This window comes from Rhinoraja longicauda, chromosome 1 (assembly GCF_053455715.1).
Source record: "Rhinoraja longicauda isolate Sanriku21f chromosome 1, sRhiLon1.1, whole genome shotgun sequence".
Lineage (NCBI taxonomy): Eukaryota > Metazoa > Chordata > Chondrichthyes > Rajiformes > Arhynchobatidae > Rhinoraja > Rhinoraja longicauda.
This window is the reverse complement of record NC_135953.1, coordinates 67115734-67137273: the sequence shown is the minus strand read 5'-3', so window position 1 is coordinate 67137273 and position 21540 is coordinate 67115734. Positions and strand designations below refer to the sequence as shown.

The 21540-nt window shown below is 38.7% G+C and overlaps 1 protein-coding gene across 12 annotated transcripts in view; it reads left to right on the top strand.

Annotated features, from left to right (window-relative positions):
- Positions 1 to 21540, top strand: part of LOC144593565 (LIM and calponin homology domains-containing protein 1-like) — a 304848-nt gene that overhangs the window by 265869 nt on the left and 17439 nt on the right. For 5 of the 12 annotated variants that reach the window (XM_078399328.1, XM_078399319.1, XM_078399413.1 and 2 more), the window contains 8 exons: positions 1410 to 1490; positions 3243 to 3268; positions 7289 to 7402; positions 11165 to 11257; positions 12087 to 12254; positions 13471 to 13694; positions 16618 to 16736; positions 17793 to 17958. In XM_078399328.1, the coding sequence (XP_078255454.1) occupies positions 1410 to 1490; positions 3243 to 3268; positions 7289 to 7402; positions 11165 to 11257; positions 12087 to 12254; positions 13471 to 13694; positions 16618 to 16736; positions 17793 to 17958 (991 nt within the window). Of the gene's footprint in view, positions 1 to 1409; positions 1491 to 3239; positions 3269 to 7288; positions 7403 to 11164; positions 11258 to 12086; positions 12255 to 13470; positions 13695 to 16617; positions 16737 to 17792; positions 17959 to 21540 lie in introns of all 12 variants that reach the window. The other 7 variants (XM_078399362.1, XM_078399356.1, XM_078399372.1 and 4 more) reach the window with 7 other exon arrangements.

The window sequence follows — 21540 nt, the reverse complement described above, 5'->3', positions numbered from 1 at the left end:
AGAAGTCAGTCGCGTTGGTTACGGGTTTTGATACTAATAAAGGATTCCAATAAAACCACTCGTCTGGACTCACTACAGGCTAAGATTAATGTGGGAAAACTTTGGTTTTAACTTGTGCAGCTGCTGGCAATTTCTCCTGTAACTGAGCAACTTTGAGATTTCCACATGAACACAGAAGCCCTGAAATTGCGAACAAGAGTCAAGAGTGTTTAATCATCATATGCGCTAAAAACAGAACAAATTGAAATTCCTATTTGCAGCAATGTAACAGTCCAATAATAATAAACCAAAACAAGTCTATAAATTGAAAAATACCCAAATTATTGCAAAAGAGCTCAATGTCCTTAGCGCAATCTAGACAGTTGGTAGTTCATTGTTTTGTTGTGTTAAAGAGTGTGAATGGTTATTGCCAAGAAGCTGTTTTTGAACCTGGAGGTCATGGTTTTCATGCTCCTCCACCTTCCCAATGGCAGGAGTGAAATGAGAACATGGCCTGGTGGTGTAGGTCCTTGATGATGCTGGCTGCCGTTTTGAGTCAGTGCCTCCTATAGATTCTTTCGATGCTGAGGAGATCAGTAACCATGATGGATCGGGCAGTGTCCACCACTTTTTGTAATCTCCTTCACACGTAGGTGTTTGAGTTACTGAACCAGGCCGTAATACAACCAGTCAATGTGCTCTCCACTATACACCAGTACAGTATTGGTAGTTCACTGCATTTTGTTCAACTCATTCTGATACTGGACTACATACTTTTGCCACTTACGATAAGGTATCTCCTCATGCACAGGAATCTGTCAAAAAGGAGTGCTTTCCCACTCATTTCATTAGCAGTAAATAGCTATGAGGGACTAAGGTAAGTTTTAAAACATTTTAGATTTTTTCAACTGCTCTAATTTTTAATGTTCTTTGAAATGTTTTGTATGTTGAAAGCATTTAAACATGTTCCTGGGTACAGGGTGATTCTGAATATCTTTTAAATATCTGAGACATTCAGCCTGTTTCCAGTATTTGATGACTTTGAGAATTCCAGTTAAGCCTGGAGACATGACTTAAACGGCCGGCAATTATTTTTGCATGCTGTGGGCATGGTTTGTTCTGCCCCTCTGATTACTCTTAATGCCCTCACGTCGAGGACTACTGAGGCCTTGCATGTTGCGCCAGCTTCCCTCATGAGCCTGTGTCAGGAAGGTCACAATAGGTAAGCATGGACTTAGTACTGAAAGTAGCCAACTCTCCACTGGACAAAGTGTCTGTGCCATTATTGATACATCTATGTATGATAAGTGTGTTGCTGTAATCTGAAAAAATTTATTCTTGTAATTCAAATACACATCTAATACAATTTTGTTCTCAGACATTTTCTTATTTCTGTTTCTTCTTTCATTTGTTCTGCGACCCACTATTAGAGCCAGCTAATTTTGCCAGTGTTCCGGTTACAGTTCGGAACTCTTGGCGACGCTCAGAGTTTTTCTCACTGCCACTGCCAGGTAAAAGTCGTGCTTAGTCATATCCCCTGTTTTGCTTCCTGTTTCCGGGAGTCCTTTGAGATGCACTGATGATCACCTGAATCACATTCATCTCCCACTTTTTTAGATTTGCCTTTCTCATTATCTCTTGCATAGTTGCCAATACACACCAATATGGGGGGAAAGCAGCCTGTTCATTTCCTTTTAGAGTCTTTTTAAAAATGACTGTCAAATTGTAAGAAGTAAAGTAACATTTTATACATTCTGTCACTAGAATAGAATATTCTTGATTAATGACCTCTGAATAGAACTTTCTTTTAGTAAATAAAGTGTTTTCCCATCATTCGAAACAGAGATCAAGTACACTAAAACCTTTGGACCTTGAACAAGTCTATCTGAAATTTTATAAAGAATACATCAGTTTGTACACATAATATCACCACTTTAATTGCTCGCATTTTAACTCATTTTTTAAATTGACCTTTGCAATTTTAGTCACATTTCCTGTGTGGATTCGATCCACTTTGTTATATTCCAAAATTAGTGATTGCATTAAACATTCTTTTATCAAAAGATGGCATTAGTACATATAGCACCAAAAATATCCCTGTATTTCTTGGTATTCAAAATCTGCTGACAATGCAAGTTGTGATTGAAATCTAACATAGGTCAGAAATTTCAGAAATAGCCTTTGTGAAAAGTATTGAGCATTAATGTTAAGCAAAACTTAGACTTGTCCCACAATGGCATGGACAAGGTGAAACTGCCCACCTTCAAAACCATTTCTCTGGTTAGCCCAGTAATTGCAGGAAAATCATTACACTTTGCAGTAAATTTAGATTTACAGTAATCTTATTTGCGTTTATCTATAATACAAGTCTTAGTGCCCACAGCGCACAGTACATAAAATTGGTATGTTTGGCAACTATGCATGTTGCAAACTGGGATTTTCATGTATTCTCCCTACTAATTTACCTGTTTTCCTATTGCAGGTGGCAAAATAATAATAAAATAACAGAATCACACAGCATGGTGTTAGTGCACAAAAATCTCTGCAATCCAAGCGTATGAACTAAAGTTGTCTAATTTAGTCATTTATGGATTTTTTAATAGTAAATTCCAGCTCCATGACTCCTTCCCTGTACCATCACTCTGTGTTTAGTTGTCATATCTGGAAATCATTTTTGCTGGTGGAAGCTCGTGTTCAATTAACTGGTCGTGATATCCTTTAATTTCAGCCTAGATTTCCACCTGTCTGTCAATGATTCCAAGGAAAATGTGCTATTTTCTCTGATGTACTCATTTAAAATGTTGTTTTTTTTTGGAGAGACCATACTGTGTGCAAATTGGTAGCCAAGTTTTCAACAATAGAAGGGTGACTGCAGGTCAAAGGTGCTCCTGGTCTGCCCAGAGATTTTTAGGATTCCAGACATAGTTTTAAATAAGCTTTATTAAATGGAAGTCCTCTATAGATGTCAATAATTGTAATAAAGGAACGGCGTTTTGTGGTAAGCTCCAAAATAGCACACTTGTATCTGACATCACTGCGAAGAAGTGACAATTTTTAAATAATCTTCCCTGGCTTGACATTTTATTCTTATTTCTTGCAGTAATGATTCTAATTATTCACCAATATATTAGAAATGCTCATTAATTAGAAAAACAATGTTTTGCTCATCACCATTCCCTACCTGTTGGAGTCCTTCATAGACAGGTGGAAACTTACTGTGATTGCTATTCCTTTATAATAAGCATTTCTTTATCTTTCAGCAGAAGTAGAAAGCAGTGAAAATATAAATGTAAGTACATGATATTTTATTATCCATATAACATGGAGTTGCAATGAAATAGTTGATAGAAAGCTATATTTTTGAAAAGCCAAACAATTTTAATGGGAGCATTTTGAAAGATAATCTGTACGAGGTTATCCCAAGCTTATGAATGCCTGACTCGTGTACAGCCAGTATATCTGATCAAGCATCTGGGAGACCAATGGGGTTGCAGGCATCTTCAGCCATGTAGGAACTCTGTTTATGGCAACATCATTACATCTTGCAATGAAACCTGAATGGTTGTGTTAAACGCCCTGATTTAACTACTTGCTGTTTTGGTTGGCCTATGTTTTTATTTAAATATATTGCCAATGGCCGCATTTCCAACTTAGGAGCTACTTGGGTTATAAACAGTTGTCAGGGAATGGAGCCCTGTCATAACCTGGGGAGGGTGCAATGTCAGGTTAATAAATTCATGAACAATGAAGTAGTGAAGATTTATTATTTGTGCAATTTCTTTATAAACCTCTTTTGCTCTTGATGTCCCATCCAACACGCAACAGGTGTGTTGCTGGATGCATTGGAGTAAACCCTTTGTTATTCCCTCTTTTTTTCTCAGTAGGGCAGCTGCTAGCCTTGGATTGATAACTCTGTTAAAAGCTCTTGCTAATTGAACACTGTTTGGAAATCGTTTTCGCATGATTTAATTGTGCAATCCAAGGCTACATATTCAATTAATGGCTTCAATTCTGTTTGTGGTGCAGTCATACTCTTATCCCCAATTTTGTAAATTATCTCAGTTGAATGGATTTTTCTGCTTTGTTCAAAACATTTTAATTCTGTGAATCTTATCTTTTAAATTGTGAAACATCTAACCGCAAAATACATCCTACACTCCAGAAAAACTGTATCTATAAAGTATACATGAAGAAGGGGAAGGTCCCATTTAACTTTATCCATTTTTAAGTTTGGGCCTCATTTGCATTTCTCAGCCATTTTCAGAGTTGGAAATGGACTGCCTTCTGCACTGAATGATTTGGCATATGGATCTGCTTGGGGAGGAGATCTAACAGGCATATGGGCTGCAGTGATTTGGAAATAATCCTGAAAATCTTAAATATGTAATGTATAATTCCCTGCCTAATTTTCTTCAGCTGCTCACCATTTTTCAGCTGGCATTTCAAGTTGTTTTTTTACCTGTAATTACTGAGTATTGGCCAGACAACTTAAATTTGAATTCTTAGCTTTGATTGTGATTTGAACAAACAACTGTATTTAAATATTCTAAATTCATTTCAGTGACATTTATAATAGTAATATCAGTATTCTTATTCTTAATACTGCACATATCCAACACTAACTAGATTAAGGGAAAATATGCTGCGAATGACAGCTGGGATTGCTATTTACAAAAACAGATATAAAATAAATTTGTAGAATTATAGACTAGTTACTGAAGAAAATGTGAAGATGTAACAATAAGCATTTGGAATTGGAGAACATTTAAAAAAAAATAATGAGGAACTCGTAAACTATATGGGGTCATATATACAGGAATGTCTACGGATTTTCTGAGAACTTTCAACAAGCACTAGATGAGGAACTCAAGGTAAAGGTCAGTATTTGGAAGCTAGGGAATGCATTGGATTGTAAAATGGCTCCAAAGCATGAAACAGGTTAGTGGCTGAGAAACAATGGTCAGCAGAAGAGGGGAATTGTTGTCTGTTGGGATTGCTGCTTTTCATAGTTTACTTGATATGTAAAGTTCTTCATTCCAGAGAACTGTGAGGTGTTGCATTTTGTGATGTCAACAAGGGCAGGACCTAAACAGTGAATGGTAGGCCTCTGGGTAGTGTTGTAGAGCAGAGGGATCTAGGAGTGCAGGTGCATGGTTCCTTGAAAGTCGAGTCACAGGTAGATAAGGTGGTCAAAAAGGCTTTTGGCACATTAGCCTTCATCAGTCAGAGTATTGAAGTTGGGAAGTCGTGTTGCAGTTGTATAAGATGTTGGTGACATCGCATTTAGATTATTGTGTTCAGTTCTGGGCACCATGTTATAGGAAAGATATTGTCAAGCTTGAAAGGTGTTCAGAGAAGATTTACAAGGATGTTGCCAGAACAAGAGGGTCTGTGCTATAGGGAGAGGTTGAGTAGGCTGGGTATCTATTCCTTGGAGCACAGGAAGATGAGGGGTGATCTTATAGCGGTGTATAAAATCATGAGAGGAATAGATCGGGTAGATGCACAGAATCTAGGGGAATCGATGACCAGAGGACATAGGTTCAAGGTGAAGGGGAAAAGATTTAATATGAATCTGAGGAATAACTTATTCACACAAAGGGTGGCGGTGTATTGGAACAAGCTGCCAGAGGAGATAGTTGAGGCAGGGACTATCCCAACATTTAAGAAACAGTTAGACAGGTGCATGGATAGGACAGGTTTGAAGGGATATGGACCAAGCGCAGGCAGGTGGGACTAGTGTAGCTGGGACATGTTGGTCGGTGTGGGCAAGTTGGGCCGAGAAACCTGTTTCCACACTGTATCACTCTATGACTCTATGTATTGAAGAGTTAATGATTTGGTCTCAAACACCCCAGAGATCACTAAGTCAGGGCATATAATTATTGTGGCAAGCTCTGTCAAAATGGAAGAGCAAGCCATGCCCAATGGATGCATATAAAACAAATAAAATTAAATGTGGTGAAGTTTGGTAGGAGAAATGTGGAGGCCATTTGAAGGCAAGAGACTAAATGGTATCGTGACCAAAAGCAAAATCGGAATACAGGCACCTAAATCATTGAATGCAGCAATATAAGGCAGTCAAGAGCTTGAACCAATAACTGAGTTAATGTCTAGCAGGAGGCAATGTAAAGTTTATATTGAACCTTGGCTGGATCACTTTGTAATACCCTTTTTTGTTCGTGCCACAAAAAGCATATTAAAGACTGGAGGAAGTGTATGAATGATTTATAAGGATGTTATATGAATTAAGGAAATACTGAACATGTGGTGGTCCTTTGCTCTAGTCAGAGGAGACCTGATGAAAGTCTTCCAATCTTGAATTAAATGGGTTTGACATTGAGGAATAGGTTCTGTGTGTGAGCAAAGCCACAAAAAAGTGGGTATAAAGTAAAATAGACACGGAGAAATCATGTAAAGAATTTTAATGGAATTTCTTTATAGAGATCAATGGAGATTAGTGATATGGAAGCCACTGTCACATGGAATGTTTGAAACAGTTAACATTTACACATTTAGCTAGAGATTGATGTGAGGGAGGAGTAGAAAAATAGTGGAACAAAAGGGGAAGAGGCCATTAAAATATGTGGTTTGAGTGAAGCAGTTGAGTTAAATGGCCTTAAGAAAGAGCCAGTCATTAGATGTAATCTAATCCTAGACTAGTTGTGGCAGTTTGCAGAGACACCATGCACAAAATTACTGTATCACTATCGGTACACTGGGGATAGCTTGATTGTAATCATGTATAGTTTTTTTTCCACTGACTAGATGGCATGCAACAAAAAAGCTTTTCATTGTACCTGTACACGTGACAATAATAAAGTAAACTCAACTGAGCCTTGCTGATGGCTCAGTTTGGCCTCCTGGCTCATGTCGGTGAAGATCATGGCACATCTCATAATCTTACTGGTTTGTCTCACAGTATTCAAAGGGATCTAAATACTTCATTTGATGAGGAAAATCAAATGGATTATTGGCACTGAAACTGGTCTTGTTTTTACTGATTTCGTAAAGATGAAGCATGAGAAGAAAGATAAAAACGTAACAGTCAGAAATGGCCTTGGGTGCATTGGCTAAAATGTTTAATTGAAATCAATATGTGTTAATATCCTTTCTATTTAACAACTTTCATTTAAACTTATTGTTTCAAGAGAACTTGACTGAATCCTTATGATAGATTTTCATTTACCTTCTTCAAAAGCTGTAATTTTTACTCTTACTAACTGAAACCATCAGCTTAACTGAAATTTCTCAAATCATGAAATAACATCAATCTGTCACACTACTCTTTCCTGATGTGGATTGCTAGATCCCAGTTGCATCTTTAAATCTCCCTAAGCAATTTGACCGCTGGTATTGGGACCCAGAGGAAGAACGCAAGCGACAGGAAAGATGGCAGAAAGAGCAGGAACGCTTGCTCCAGGTACATTAACAAAACTTGCATTGACATTCTGCTACAAAGTGCATGTTCTAAAGGAGCTTGACATGTAGGCTTGCATAGTTGCAGTTGACCCTTGCTTTAGGCTCTGAGCACTAATCCTTCTTGCTTTCTTTTTCACAAGGATGTTTCTGATTAGCTGACCAGGAGACAATAATGAAAGGGAAGCAGAGTATCAGTGTTCACTTTGGCATTTTGGAGCCATGAAAATTTGAAGCAGAAAATGCTTTCAGGATTTCTACAGCAGGGAGCAAATGACTGGAATTTAATATATTTCTGAGAATAGAACCAGCATAAAGTTTACTGACTAAAAATTATAGTTGTTAACTTACTTGATCCAGTCATTCTCTAGTTATCTCTTAAATTTAGATTTCTCAGGAATACTGCCAAATTACATATGAATAGGAAACTTGAATTGGAATGTCAGTTTTGACCAATATTCAAACTTTTCATTCCCTTGATATCAAGAAGGAAAAAGGAGCCAAGAAAACAAGATAAGGAGCGCATTGAGAACTTCAGTATTTCATACAAAATGCTGGAGTAACTCAGCGGGTCAGGCAGCATTTCTGGAGAACGTGGATAGGTGACGTTTTGAAAAGGGTCCCAACCCGAAATGTTACCGATCCATGTTCTCCAGGGATGCTGCTTGAACTGCTGAGTTACTCCAGCACTTATTTAGTTTTTTTGTAAACCAGCATCTTCAGTTCCTTATGTCTCCATTTTAGTATTTTATAACTATTTGTTGACAGCATCCACTGTCTGCTGGACTGGTCTGTCACATAGATAGATGGAAATGATAGATACAAAATATGAGGAGTAAATTGGTACTATTGGGGGAAAAGCAACAATATAATCGAAAAGTAATTTTCCTTTATTACCACCCCCATTTAGTTTGATATAGTTGTTTGGATTGTTATAAAAACTGCTGAAATTCTGTAATAATGTTAGATTAGTACAAAGCCATAATTGCACATCAATGCAAATCTTTAGTGTTAACAGTAGTTTGCTGCTTTCAACAGTGATTAAGATGAATTAATCAAAAGTGTGATTACTTTTCTAAAATGCAGCCAATAATACAGAAGATCGCATGTTTGAATGATGGAAATTCTAATGTTACGCATCTCCTAAAGTTATGACCACAACATCAATTTAAAAAAATAAATTACTGTAATGTTCATTTTTATTTGACAGTGCTCTGGACTATGATACAGGGCACAGTGCAATTGGTTAAATCATCTTATCCATAAACCCGGACGATGGAGCATGCTTTCCACAATATTCACATTTAGTGTGTAAATGGCCATGTGCTGCCATTCTTATTAACTCAATACAGCAAGGAATAATGATATTAGGCATTGTTGGCAATGAGGGAGACCCTTTGCTGAATTATCTTAATTGGTTATATAGAAAAACTGACGAGCTTAAACTTGCATAGATTGAATCATTTCACATAGTTTTCAGCTGACAAGGTGACATCGTTGAGAATAACATAAACTATTGTCCAAAACTCTACTGATCTGTACAATAAGAACAGAGAAAATGCAGTTGAGTGGTTAAGAGCATTTGCTCTCCTGCTCTCCATACTTTCACCTAAATTGCTTGAATCCAACCTTCATCACTGTTATAAATATGCAGTGGTCATTCATTATGTAAACTGAATTTAAATGACAGTGGCCCTTGATATCTTAACTGGCCTTTAAATGAGCCAGATGTAACATGCAGTTGTATATTGTAACAAAACAACAAAATGTTCAGTAGTTCCAGAGGGTGCCTATCATCATCCTCTCGGGGTAACATGAGATGGATATAATTTGCTAGCCTTGCCTGTGAAATCTCTGTGGATTAATCTTGTAAAAATTATTATGTTGCATCGATTCACCACCTGAATTCCAAGATGGCTTGCAGCGGTCTGCATTTGAAGTTGCTGAAGGCTTTGGCTCTGCAGAGAATAACACTGGGCGCTCTGAGGACAAATTCACAAAAATTCTAAATACCTAAAAGTGGAATTTAGACGAGTAGAACAAGAACCAGCAATGATAGCTGATCTTTCTCCTTCATTCTGTTATTTTGCCAGCAGTGCAGTGGTGATCCAGGCTTCAAAGGGAACTGCAGCAGCAATAAGGCAGTCTGGTTTCCTGGACATATAATCTTAAATATAATTAAATATAACTGCTCATGAATGTCAGAACCCTGTTGAAATGTAGATATGGTGCAAATCGCAGCATGCCATTTATATGATGAATTGCTGCGGTTATTGTAAACACTCTGGAAGAAGGGGAGGTCAACCAAAGTTTGTACTTGCTATGTAGAAACTCGTGGATGAGTGAAGACAAATTTAGACAAGGCTGTCGTGCTCAATGACTTGGGCTCACAAATGTACATTAACCAGCTCGGGCACCCAAAGACATATCATTCACTTTAGGAGGGCTGAGGCAATTTGGAAGGAAAAATTAATACACATTCACTGCGTGCAAACTTTGCTAGCTCTCTATCCTCTAATTTTATCACAGTGAGCTATTTCATGCACTGAATTCTCGTGTGTAAAGATATTGGCACACTTGAAATCTGTCTTTCTCTAACAGCACAAAGGTCATCTAGCTTCCAAGGAAATAAGGCAGCCATCAGGCAGCGTGGTCCCTGGATATGCAGCCTTAAATTCAATTAAATGTAGCTGCTCATCGAGGACAGGAATTGGCACTTTAGATATAATGCAAAGCACGGCATGATATCCAAGGTGTTTGTTCATCTCTATAATTATATAAGTGAAATGTATTGCAAATTAAATATCATGTTTTGTTTAATAGAGGAGTCAAATAAAGATGATTCAGCTGGTATAGAATCAACATACTGAATTTGTGATCATTGCCAGTGCAAATTTGATGTTGTTTGTCCAGTATATGATTGCCATTCAAAGTGCCAAATATGTGCTTCAGTACTTGTCTTTATGTAGAGCAAATGTCCTTATTTCAGCTGCCTGACCAGATATCTCCATCGGCATTAGCATTTACCTAGAACAGATTCTATTACACTACACTTCGGAATTCCCATTCAAAGAATTTGTGGGCATGGATTCCTTTTTTATGTGGTTGGTAGATTACTAACAGCTATGTACTTAGGATGTCAATTGACCTAATCAATAATACTGACTGTTGCCATAGAGTTCTATTAAGCCAATGGCTATTAATTGTTGATGTTAAATTATGCATGCATTTGATGAGAATGGTATGCTAATTACCAGTTGGTCTAAACTTCCAATATGTGTCGATGTGCATGAGAAGATAAATAAATGCATTATGGTTAAGTATTGTAGCAGCACTTTTACATGGGGTTTTTAAACATTCATTTTGATCTTTGACTCTTTAATCACAAATATTGATCTGAAATATTCTGAGGTCATTCAACTTATTTTAGGCTGAATTGTACTCGTGCATGTAAGTATATTTAATATATAATGTATTTCAAACTTGCTGGCAACAATAAAATCTTCTCGTTTAAGCTAATGAGATTTTAATAAATTTAGCATCATGTCCAACAGGGCTTGCATTGAAGTTCCTAATGTTGTTACTGCGATGATAATGCACTAATAAGATTTAGTTAATTTAATTTCAAACAACAAAGAGAATAATTAATCTGATGCGAGTTTTCACCAGAAGAGATAAAAGCATGAGCCTTTAAGAGGGGGGAGTAATAGCTAACCACTTCTGTGCTTGACTGGCAACATGACACAAGTGTTTCACTTAATGGCAGGAGAGGTACAGAAAGGAACATGAAAAGCTGCGTCAAGAATGGGAAAAAGCACAAAAGGAGGTGGAGGAAGAAGAACGAAGATATCATGAAGAGGTAAGAAAATTATCAAATTGCTGTGATGTCATTATCGATTTAAGTCACTTTTCAGAAAGTAATTTTTTTTTGCATAATTAATTTGCTGCCATCAATGATCTGTACTTCCACAGCTGGTAATAATTGTGACGCAGAGCAAAACGGTCAAATGTTTTGTGGTTGACAGAGGCTGAGGTTGATGATGGCATGTGAGCAGGTAGTATCTTTAGGAACCTACCTTTACTGGTATAGGGAGAAGGGGGATAAAACACCAAGGTACCTGCTCTTCATTACTCTACAGTGACCTCTGCAGGAATGTGAACTCAAGAAGATTCCACAACATAAGCAATTTCAAGGAATGCAAATAGTCCATTGATGCATCTCTTACAGATAAAGATCAGATTATGTTTGGTTGTGAAGAACAACATTACAGAATGACATTTAACATCAGGACTGGCACCTAAGAAATGTCATTTTCAGAAGGTAGAAGATAGCTCATGATGGTGAAATATTCCCCATTATATGCAATACCTTCAGAGATGAGGAAAATGGGGTGGCTTCAATAACTTTCAGGATCCAGTGATAGATGCGAGATATATAGTGGGAATGTTTTGTCTGTAATATTTGGCAAGGTTTATTTATTATGTGTAACATGGATACAAACTAATGATTCTAAGTGTTCCGAAGTGTTTGTCGATACTACAGAATGTACTGCAATCAATGATTTTTTTTAAATAGGCTTTGCATTTCTTGTTTAAACAGAAAATCATTTTGAATTGTTGGGAGACTGTTAAATTCTTTAGCTAGAAATATGAGCAATTATGCATCGCTTATCTCCAATTTTATGCAGGAGCGTAAAATCATTCAAGAAACGGTGACTCCACTGACTCCGCGGTCGTTGCCAGTCCAGCTTCCATCTGAGTGGCTTTCTATCTCAAAAGCAGAGGAAGTTAGGAATTCTGAGTCCACTGAACTCACCCATGGGGAGAGCAAGCAGACCGATTTGCAGAAGCAAACAGTAAGACTATTGGAATATTTAAGTTCTTTAGTTATCATTCTTACAATGTTTCCGTTAGCAGAAAAAAAGCTCCTTATCCATTCGGGTCACCTAAGTGCATGGTTTTGTAGTATCTGCCACTTGCTTATTAACATGAAATAAAATTCTCCCTTAATCTGAAAGACAAGTTGTTAAAACATTTAACTTGGAGTAGGAGGAGGAGAAAGGAAAATATTTATTTTATATCCTAAGTGCTTCCAGCATGTGTCAGTTCCAAAATTGGCTCTAATCTGCCACAATGTTAAATGAGGTTGTACATCAGTAGCAAATATTAAATATGTTCACCAACTCGCTTAAAAGTGCAAGTTCTTGAAATTATTCCACTAGATTTATCGTGTTAAAGAGAAAATATGTACACTTAGGAAAACAATTGTGATACGAGAGATGATACGTGATGTTGCCATCATAATGTGGATTCTGTTCTGTTTTTGCTTTTTATTTAATTAACTATAATGTGTAAACCAACATCTGCAGTTCCTTCCTACACTTAATGAAACCTAGAGTGGTCACAAGGATCAGCTTAGTTGTCATCACTTCAGCAGAAACCTCCCCAAAAAATAGGATTTCTGCCACAGTTGTAACAACTCACTGGTGGATGGCCAAATCTTTGAGTGCATCGTTATTAGTTTATCTCAAACCATTAAAATGGTGGATATAGACAGTGTTTGAGCGCAGTTTTTATTAAGTAGGATTCTATGGAAGATGGAAGGTAAATCCAATAAGAGAACAAACAATCTTTAGTATTTTTAGCTTACAGCAACAAAAATAAATTTTTAGCTGTTAAAAAGAACTAAGAACCCAGACCTCCCATTTTGATATCAATCTGAATGCGGCAATCAGCAACGGGGCAGCAGTGGTTTGCCAGCTGCGCTGGACAAGATGGTGCTGGGAGGCCTCCTTGAGCCCTGCGCTCCATGTGGTGAAGGAGGTCCCACTGGGCTCCAGGATTATGATCCAGCTCCCGGGCAGCAATGTAAACAGGGAAAAAATCCCGTACTCAATTATAACGGACATTCGATAATAACAGATACCATTTCAGTGCGTTACAAGGAGGATTTACTGCACTGTGATTACAGACCTGTCATGCTGCTGCTGCAAGTAAGAATTTCATTGTTCCGTTTTGGCACATATGATGATAAAACGCTCTTGACTATCTCGATTTATCTTTCATTAACAGATGGTAGAAATAGACACTTGTCAAAAAGGAGATGATGGGAGGCTTCTGGTTAAAGAACAACAAAGCCAGAAGGATGCAAACCAGAGATCAACACGGACGCAAGCAGAAGCACTGAGGTCAAAAGATGAGAATGGACCAGAGGAAAACCAGGAGGAAGCTGAGAGGAACAGTTTGGAGAAATGGCACTGGCAGGACACCACACAACTGGAATCTGAAACGCTAAAGTACGTATGAATGAAGTTTCACAACCCTTGATACCTGTGAATATGAACAGTAATTATAGCATAACTTGTTATTTTTAATGCTAATAGAGGCTTATTACATCTTATAACATTTAATACATTTTATGTCATTATCATTGTGCTGTACACCAGTAAATAAATATCAAACATTTAAATTTTCAGACTTTGATATTTTGAGTCTTTGCAGCACAATCCAAAATCTTTTTTTTTTAAATAGCCTAGAAGTTGATCAGCAATGGTAAATGTGCATTAATGAATCAGTTTATGAAGAGCAGAGACATTTAGCAGTGTACACAACTGAAAGGAACTTTGAGTTTAGTTTATTGTCATGTGTACCGAGGTACAGTGAAAAGCTTTGTATATTCATGTATACTGTATATTCAAGGATTTTTGGCAAAGAGCCTTAAGAAAATTGGAAGTTGTGTGTGGAGAATCCTTGGAGATTAAGTTCAGGAGTGGACTGGATCTATGGCGAGGGAAGTGATGTTTGAAGGTGTTGGGCCAATTGACGGATAAAAGGGTAAGGGTGAGGATCAGCTGCCAGGAATTGACCAAGAGTGAGTGGGATTGAGTCCCACTGTTGAGATTGGTAGTCAATAGACAATAGACAATAGGTGCAGGAGGAGGCCATTCGGCCCTTCGAGCCAGCACCGCCAATCAATGTGATCATGGCTGATCATTCTCAATCAGTACCCCGTTCCTGCCTTCTCCCCATACCCCCTGACTCCGCTATCCTTAAGAGCTCTATCCAGCTCTCTCTTGAATGCATTCAGAGAATTGGCCTCCACTGCCTTCTGAGGCAGAGAATTCCACAGATTCACAACTCTCTGACTGAAAAAGTTTTTCCTCATCTCAGTTCTAAATGGCCTACCCCTTATTCTTAAACTGTGGCCCCTGGTTCTGGACTCCCCCAACATTGGGAACATGTTTCCTGCCTCTAACGTGTCCAATCCCTTAATAATCTTATACGTTTCGATAAGATCTCCTCTCATCCTTCTAAATTAGTGTATACAAGCCTAGTCGCTCCAGTCTTTCAACATATGACAGTCCCGCCATTCCAGGAATAAGCATACGATTGGCAAGAGGGATAGTGTTGATAGATTAAGTGGTCAGGTTGGTGTCGCTGAAGAAAGTGTTAGGTTGGGAAGTCAAAACAGTAGGCAAGTGTCTGTTAGGTCACCCTGTTAGATGGTTTTGGGGATGGGGAGGGGAGGGAAGTAGCATGGTAATGTTTAGCAGAGGACATATTTCTACTTCGCTACTATTTCCTGCAAAAGAGTTGAAAGTTGACTGGGTCTTTTGGAGATTTAGAGTGTGCCACTACTGATTGATGTTCACAGGTTATTGTTACACAATGATGAGCCCTCTTCTGGACAGAACTGAAATGCACTTGTATCGATTCACAACCATTATTGCTATCGCTAATTTGGCCTAGCTCTCAAAATGGCCATTGTAAAATATTTAAGAATGCCATGTGCAAATATGTATTCATCTTTTATTAACTGGCAATTAGTCATTAGTACATATGCATCTATTATATTAAACAATGTATGCAGCATAATGTTAAATATTTGCCCTATAAATCAGTAAGTTTCACTGTCTTAAAACATTCACATTAAAGAATGAATTCCATATGCCAGCAGAAATATTAGGTCATGGGATTCTGCTCTGGCCAAACTATGTATGATTTAATGAATTGAAGGATATTGGGTCATGTGTGCTTCAGAATGCACATTAAACTTTAAAGTGTTTTTTTTAATCCAACAGGTTAATAATTTAAGGAATTCTGGCAGAGAAATTTTCTGTAAATGTGTTAATCCTTGTCAACAGGAAATTGTCCCGCAGAGTTACTCCAGCATTTTGTGTCTATCAACAGGAAATTAAACCCTGATGGGACCATACAAACATGTTGAGCCAATATGTTTGGAATGGTTTTAGTGGCAGAATTCTTTCTAGTTTTTCATTGACTAAGCTTTCCCAGTAATGTAACTGGCAGTTAACAATTGTGTGCATGTGTACATTTGCATGCATGTACATGCACATGCACATAAAAGTGCCACTAATTTTTGCTGTTTAACTTTCTGCTTTTTGTTCTTGTCTTTTTTTAATTGATGAAAATGGTAAAAGAATATATGGATAGAATAATTTTCACAAAAAAATCACTGGCACTACATGGCTTTTGTGCGTTCATTATGACAGTATTATATAGAAACGTTGATAGGTTGTGGTAGGTGGAAGTACTGGTACTCTAAAAATCAACGCTTTTATCATGCATTTATCTGCGTATAATATGTTCTCGTATTGAGGCATAATAAGGCCAAGTAATCTTGGTTCCCATTTTGAAATGCATTTTTAAAATACAAATGTACTAATTGAATTGATATTGAGAAAGGGAAAGTATATCTTTCATTTCACCAGCTTATTTTGCATTGAGAGTTGTATGTTACAGGTTATAAAGAATGTTCACAATTTCTTTTTGTAGCTCAAAATAGAGCCAATTAAAGATTTTAATATTTTCAAATTTTATTTCCAAGGTTTTAGTTAAGAAATTGTGTCTAAAATTGCTCTCAATCACTTCCACTAAATGTATTACTGTGCAGTATATTCTAAGGCCAACATTTAAATCTATTGACTTTGCAGTAAATCTGCAGTGTCTCTTGAGCTCTTCTTAAGCCTGCCACTAGGAGGAATGAAAGAGCAATATCGATTTACTAGCCATCTATTTCGGGTCTCAATATTTCTCTTTGAGATTGGGAACTTTGCTGTATAAAGACTGGCAATGATAAAGCTTCCTCCTGTTTCATTCCAAAATGCTGTATGGTTCACAGCCTAAAATCATGAAAGCAAAGCATGTTGTTGTGATATAAAATAATATTCAATAAGTTTTTGACTATTTTACCAACAGGTTGAACTTGCAGCCTGCACCACATTTTTCCCAAAGGGATGAAGAAACTGACAGTGAAAGACAGATTCAGGCACACAGCCAAACACTCATCACAGATCATCATCAAGTGTCAGCTCAAGGTTTGACTTCCACATCTATGCTTTTTCCACTTATTATTGAAAATTCAGAATTAAAACTGATCATTTATGTTTTTTCAATCAAGTGAATTCCATCTCCTGATCTCACCAGATTTAAAATGGTCTTTAAAAAAACAACTAGCTGGCAGGTAGACACAAAATGCTGGAGTAACGCAGCGGGACAGGCAGCATCTCTGGAGAGAAGGAACGGGTGACGTTTTGGGTCAAGACCCTTCTTCAGACTCTGAAGAACTAGCTGGCAACGCAGGCTTGAGGGGCTCTCCCTGCTTCTTATGTTCTTCAGTTCAGTCTTCACACAGTGTAGGGCAGGAAGCCATGCAGCCTTCAGTCCTGCTTGATTTCATCCAGTTAGCCTGCCAGCTAGACTAGTACCTCACAACCATACGTTCAGAGAGACAGGTTATGGAGACTTAATAATATATCAGAGAACTTGCAGGGTTGACACCACTTAAGCCTGACCTGATAATTTCCTCACCTTGACTTATTAATTATTGTTTTCAACCTTATCGGGCCATTTATGGGGGCATTGTCACTTTCAAGCGTGAAATCAGCTCACAAACATTTTTACTATGTGCCATGGTGAAACCTGAACCATCAATCTCCTGAGTAGATTGTCCAATATTCAAGACTCCAATGTATCCATGAATGAGCTGCATTTCAGTTTTTGATGCTACAGTTCTGCAAAACATCCCTCCATTATAGAGAGAGTTTTTCAGCACAAAATAGGCCCCTCAGCTAAATCGTTCATACTGACCAAGATGTCTACCTCCACTAGTTCCAATTGCCTGTGATTGGCCCATATCCCTCTAAACATTTTACTATCCAAAAAGTATTTTAAATATTGTTAATGTGCTTGCCTCTATAGCTTCCTCGGGCAGTTCTGGGAATAATTGTCAAAATACATATAAATATAGCAATGTGATGTTTTTCCGTTTCATTTGAGGTTAAATATTTTACGTGAAGAAACAAAATTGTCAACTAATTCATGGATCTTTCCCTTGCCTTATATTTAAAACTTGCACATTGTGTTCATTTCAGCTGCAGGCTCCCCTGTTTTTCCAGAAAGATATCAGAATGCACAAGAAACTCCTCTATTCCTTGACATTCACAGAAACCAACTATCTAATGTTCAAGATGAACGGAAGACTGGGTCTCTGGACAGAAGCTGGGCTCATCAGTCCAATATGATGGACAGAAAAAAGTGGTTAGTTATCTAATGTACTGACTTCTTTTCCCGATTTGTGTTTTATATTTGACAAGGTACATTGGTTTAGGTTTATTATTGTCACATATACTGAGGTACAGGAAAAAGCTTTGTTTTGCATGCTATCCAAAAAGATCTGATATAACCATTTCTAGTTCAATTCAAACTCGTACAATTGATGGAGCAAAGGGGAATAGACAACAGACCAGATACAGAAGATGTAGATTCTCAGCTTTGAGGTGCACCAGTTACATAAACAAAGTCCAATATCCTCAAAGGGAGTAGAGGTGAATCGAACAGTACCCCAGATTGTGGAATGGCCATTTGGAAGCCTGATAACTGAGGGGAAGAGGCTGTTCCTGAGTCTGGTGGTACATGCTTTCAAATTCTGTACCTTCTGCCGGATGGGAGCAGGGAGAAGAAAGAACGACTTGGGTGGGACAAGTGCTACGAAAAACTTGCAGTAAATCTGTGAAAGTAAATGTGGGAAACTTTAAAGATCCATTCTTCATTGAACATAGATGTGCCCCTACAGAACATACATGTGCCCCTACAGAACATACATGTGCCCCTACAGAACATAGATGTGCCCCTACAGAACATAGATGTGCCCCTACAGAACATAGATGTGCCCCTACAGAACATAGATGTGCCCCTACAGAACATAGATGTGCCCCTACAGAACATAGATGTGCCCCTACAGAACATAGATGTGCCCCTACAGAACATAGATGTGCCCCTACAGAACATAGATGTGCCCCTACAGAACATAGATGTGCCCCTACAGAACATAGATGTGCCCCTACAGAACATAGATGTGCCCCTACAGAACATAGATGTGCCCCTACAGAACATAGATGTGCCCCTACAGAACACAGGCAAATCTACTGAAGATTTGGACACAGAGGGTGTAGTAGCAACGCAGTTTGTGTACATTGAAATTAAAATCTACTCACAGGGTATAACTATGTGGTATGCCAATCCATTCTTGGCTACCTCTTCTTGTACACTCCTTGTACTATTATTGTATTGTAATTGTAATTAATCTATTAGCCAAGTATGTAAAAACATACAACGAATTTGATTTGCCATACAGTCATACCAAAAAAGCAACAAGACATACAACTACATAAAAGTTAACATAAGCATCCACCACAGCGGCTCCCCCACATTCCTCACTATGATGGAAGGCAATAAAGTCTTATCTTCTTTCCTACTTATTCTCCCGCGGACGGGGCAGTCGAACCATCCGCAGTCGGGGCGATCAAAGCTCCCGCAATCAGGGCGATCGAAGCTCCAGCGATCAGGGCGATCAAAGCTCCTGCGGCTTGGAGCTCCCGAAGTCGATCCCTAAACAAGGGACCGCGAGCTCCATGATGTTAAGTCTGCAGGTTCCCGCGGTTGGAGCTCCCGAAGTCAATCCCCAGCAAGAGGCTACAAGCTCCACGATGTTAGGCCGCAGCGCAGACGGAGATACGACATGGAAACAGTCGCATCCCCGTCAAGGAAAGAGATTTTAAAAAGTTTCCCCCACCCCCCCACATAATACAAAACTAAAGATACACTAAAACATACATTTAACAACAGACTAAAAACAACAAAAGAAGAAAAAGGACGAGGCAGACTGTTGGCGAGTCTGCCATTGCACGGTGCCACCCGGTGCCACTCGGTGGAATTATTCAGTGGCAATACATCATTAGTTTCACTTTATCATCCTACTTGATTGCTATTTAACAACTGAATCCTTGGACAATGGAGCCCAGCTTGATACCAACTCTGGATGAGAACAGAACCAGAAATACTAGGGGACCGAGGATCTAGTGGGAGGGAGGAACTGAAGGGAATCCACTTTAGTCAGGAAATGGTGTTGGGTAAATGTTGGGACTGAAGGCAGATAAATCACCAGGGCCTGATGGTCTACATCCCAGAGTACTCGAGGAGGTGGCCCTAGAAATCGTGGACGCATTGGTGATCATTTTCCAATGTTCTCTCGACTCTGGATCAGCTCCTGTGGTCTGGAGAGTAGCTAATGTAACTCCACTATTTAAGAAAGGAGGGAGAGAGAAAATGGGGAATTATAGACCAGTTAGCCTTACATGTGTAGTGGGGAAGATGCTTGTCGATTATTAAAGATGTAATAGCAGCATATTTGGAAATCAGTGACAGGATCGGTCAAAGTCAGCATGGATTTATGAAGGGGATATCATGCTTGACTAATTTGAGGATGTCACACGTAGAATGGATAAGGGAGAGCCAGTGGATGTGGTGTATCTGGACTTTCCAAAAGCCTTTCACAAGGTCCCACACAAGAGACTAGTGTGCAAAATTAGACCACATGGTATTGGGGGTAGAATATTGACATGGATAGAGAACTGGTTGGCAGACAGGAAACAAAGAGTAGGAATTAACAGGTCCTTTTCAGAATGGGAGACAGTGAGTAGTGGGGTGCCGCAAGGCCCAGTGCTGGGTCCCAGTTATTTACAATATACATATAAATGATTGAGAGGAGATAATTAAATGTAACATCTCCACCTTTGCGGATGACACAAAGCTGGGTGGCCGTGTGAGCTGTGATGAGGATGCTATGAGGCTGCAGGGTGACTTGGATAGGTTGGGTGAGCGGGCAGTCACTCACTTCAGGTAGCCCCGGCATTCCCTCTCTCTACAAGCTTCTAATTTTCACCCAACAAACGGCTTACAATGGCTTGTTTCTTTTATCATTATTACTTTTTTGCATATTTTTCATTCATTGTTCTTTATCTCTCCACGTCGCCGTCTATATCTCTCGTTTCCGTTATCCCTAACCAGTCTGAAGAAGGGTCTCGACCCGAAACGTCATCCATTACTTCTCTCCAGAGATGCTGCCTCCAGAGTTACTCCAGTTTTTTGTGTCTACGATTTAAACCAGCATCTGCAATTCCATCTCACACATTATCTAAATGGTGTCAGATTAGGAAAAGGGGAAGTGCAACGAGACCTTGGTGTCCTAGTACATCAGTCATTGAAAATAAGCATGCATGTACAGCAGGCAGTGAAGAAACCTAATGACATGTTGGCCTTCATAACGAGAGGATTTCAGTTTAGGAGCAAGAAAGTTGCAGTTTACTGCAGTTGTACTGATGATTCCAGTTCTTTATGCCAATCGAGTTCAATAATAATTAATCCAAACACTTGTTCTTCAATTCAAACCTTTAATGCAGCGCTGCGATGATTCCTCCAAGTCTGCTCCTACAGAGTCCACTGTCTCCGGAACAGGCTGGGACAATCATACTCGTACATACCAAGACAATGTTTATATAGTTTCCAAATAACAGAATGGAGGGGACACAATTGAGGGGCACGGCAACACGTTCATCCAATCACAACTAGCCCCGTAGGCACTTCCCAGTCATGACCAATCCCGTACATCCTATTGTTGTATCTGCTGGAACATTGTGATTAGGATGTTAATCACTTCTCAACCGATCATGGTTTCACAACCTCTAGCTAACGAGCAGAGATATATCACACAATAGCAAAGCAAGCAGTGATAATAGTTTCTAATTAACCCTTACCCATACGGCTGTCTTTTTAGTCCTTGAC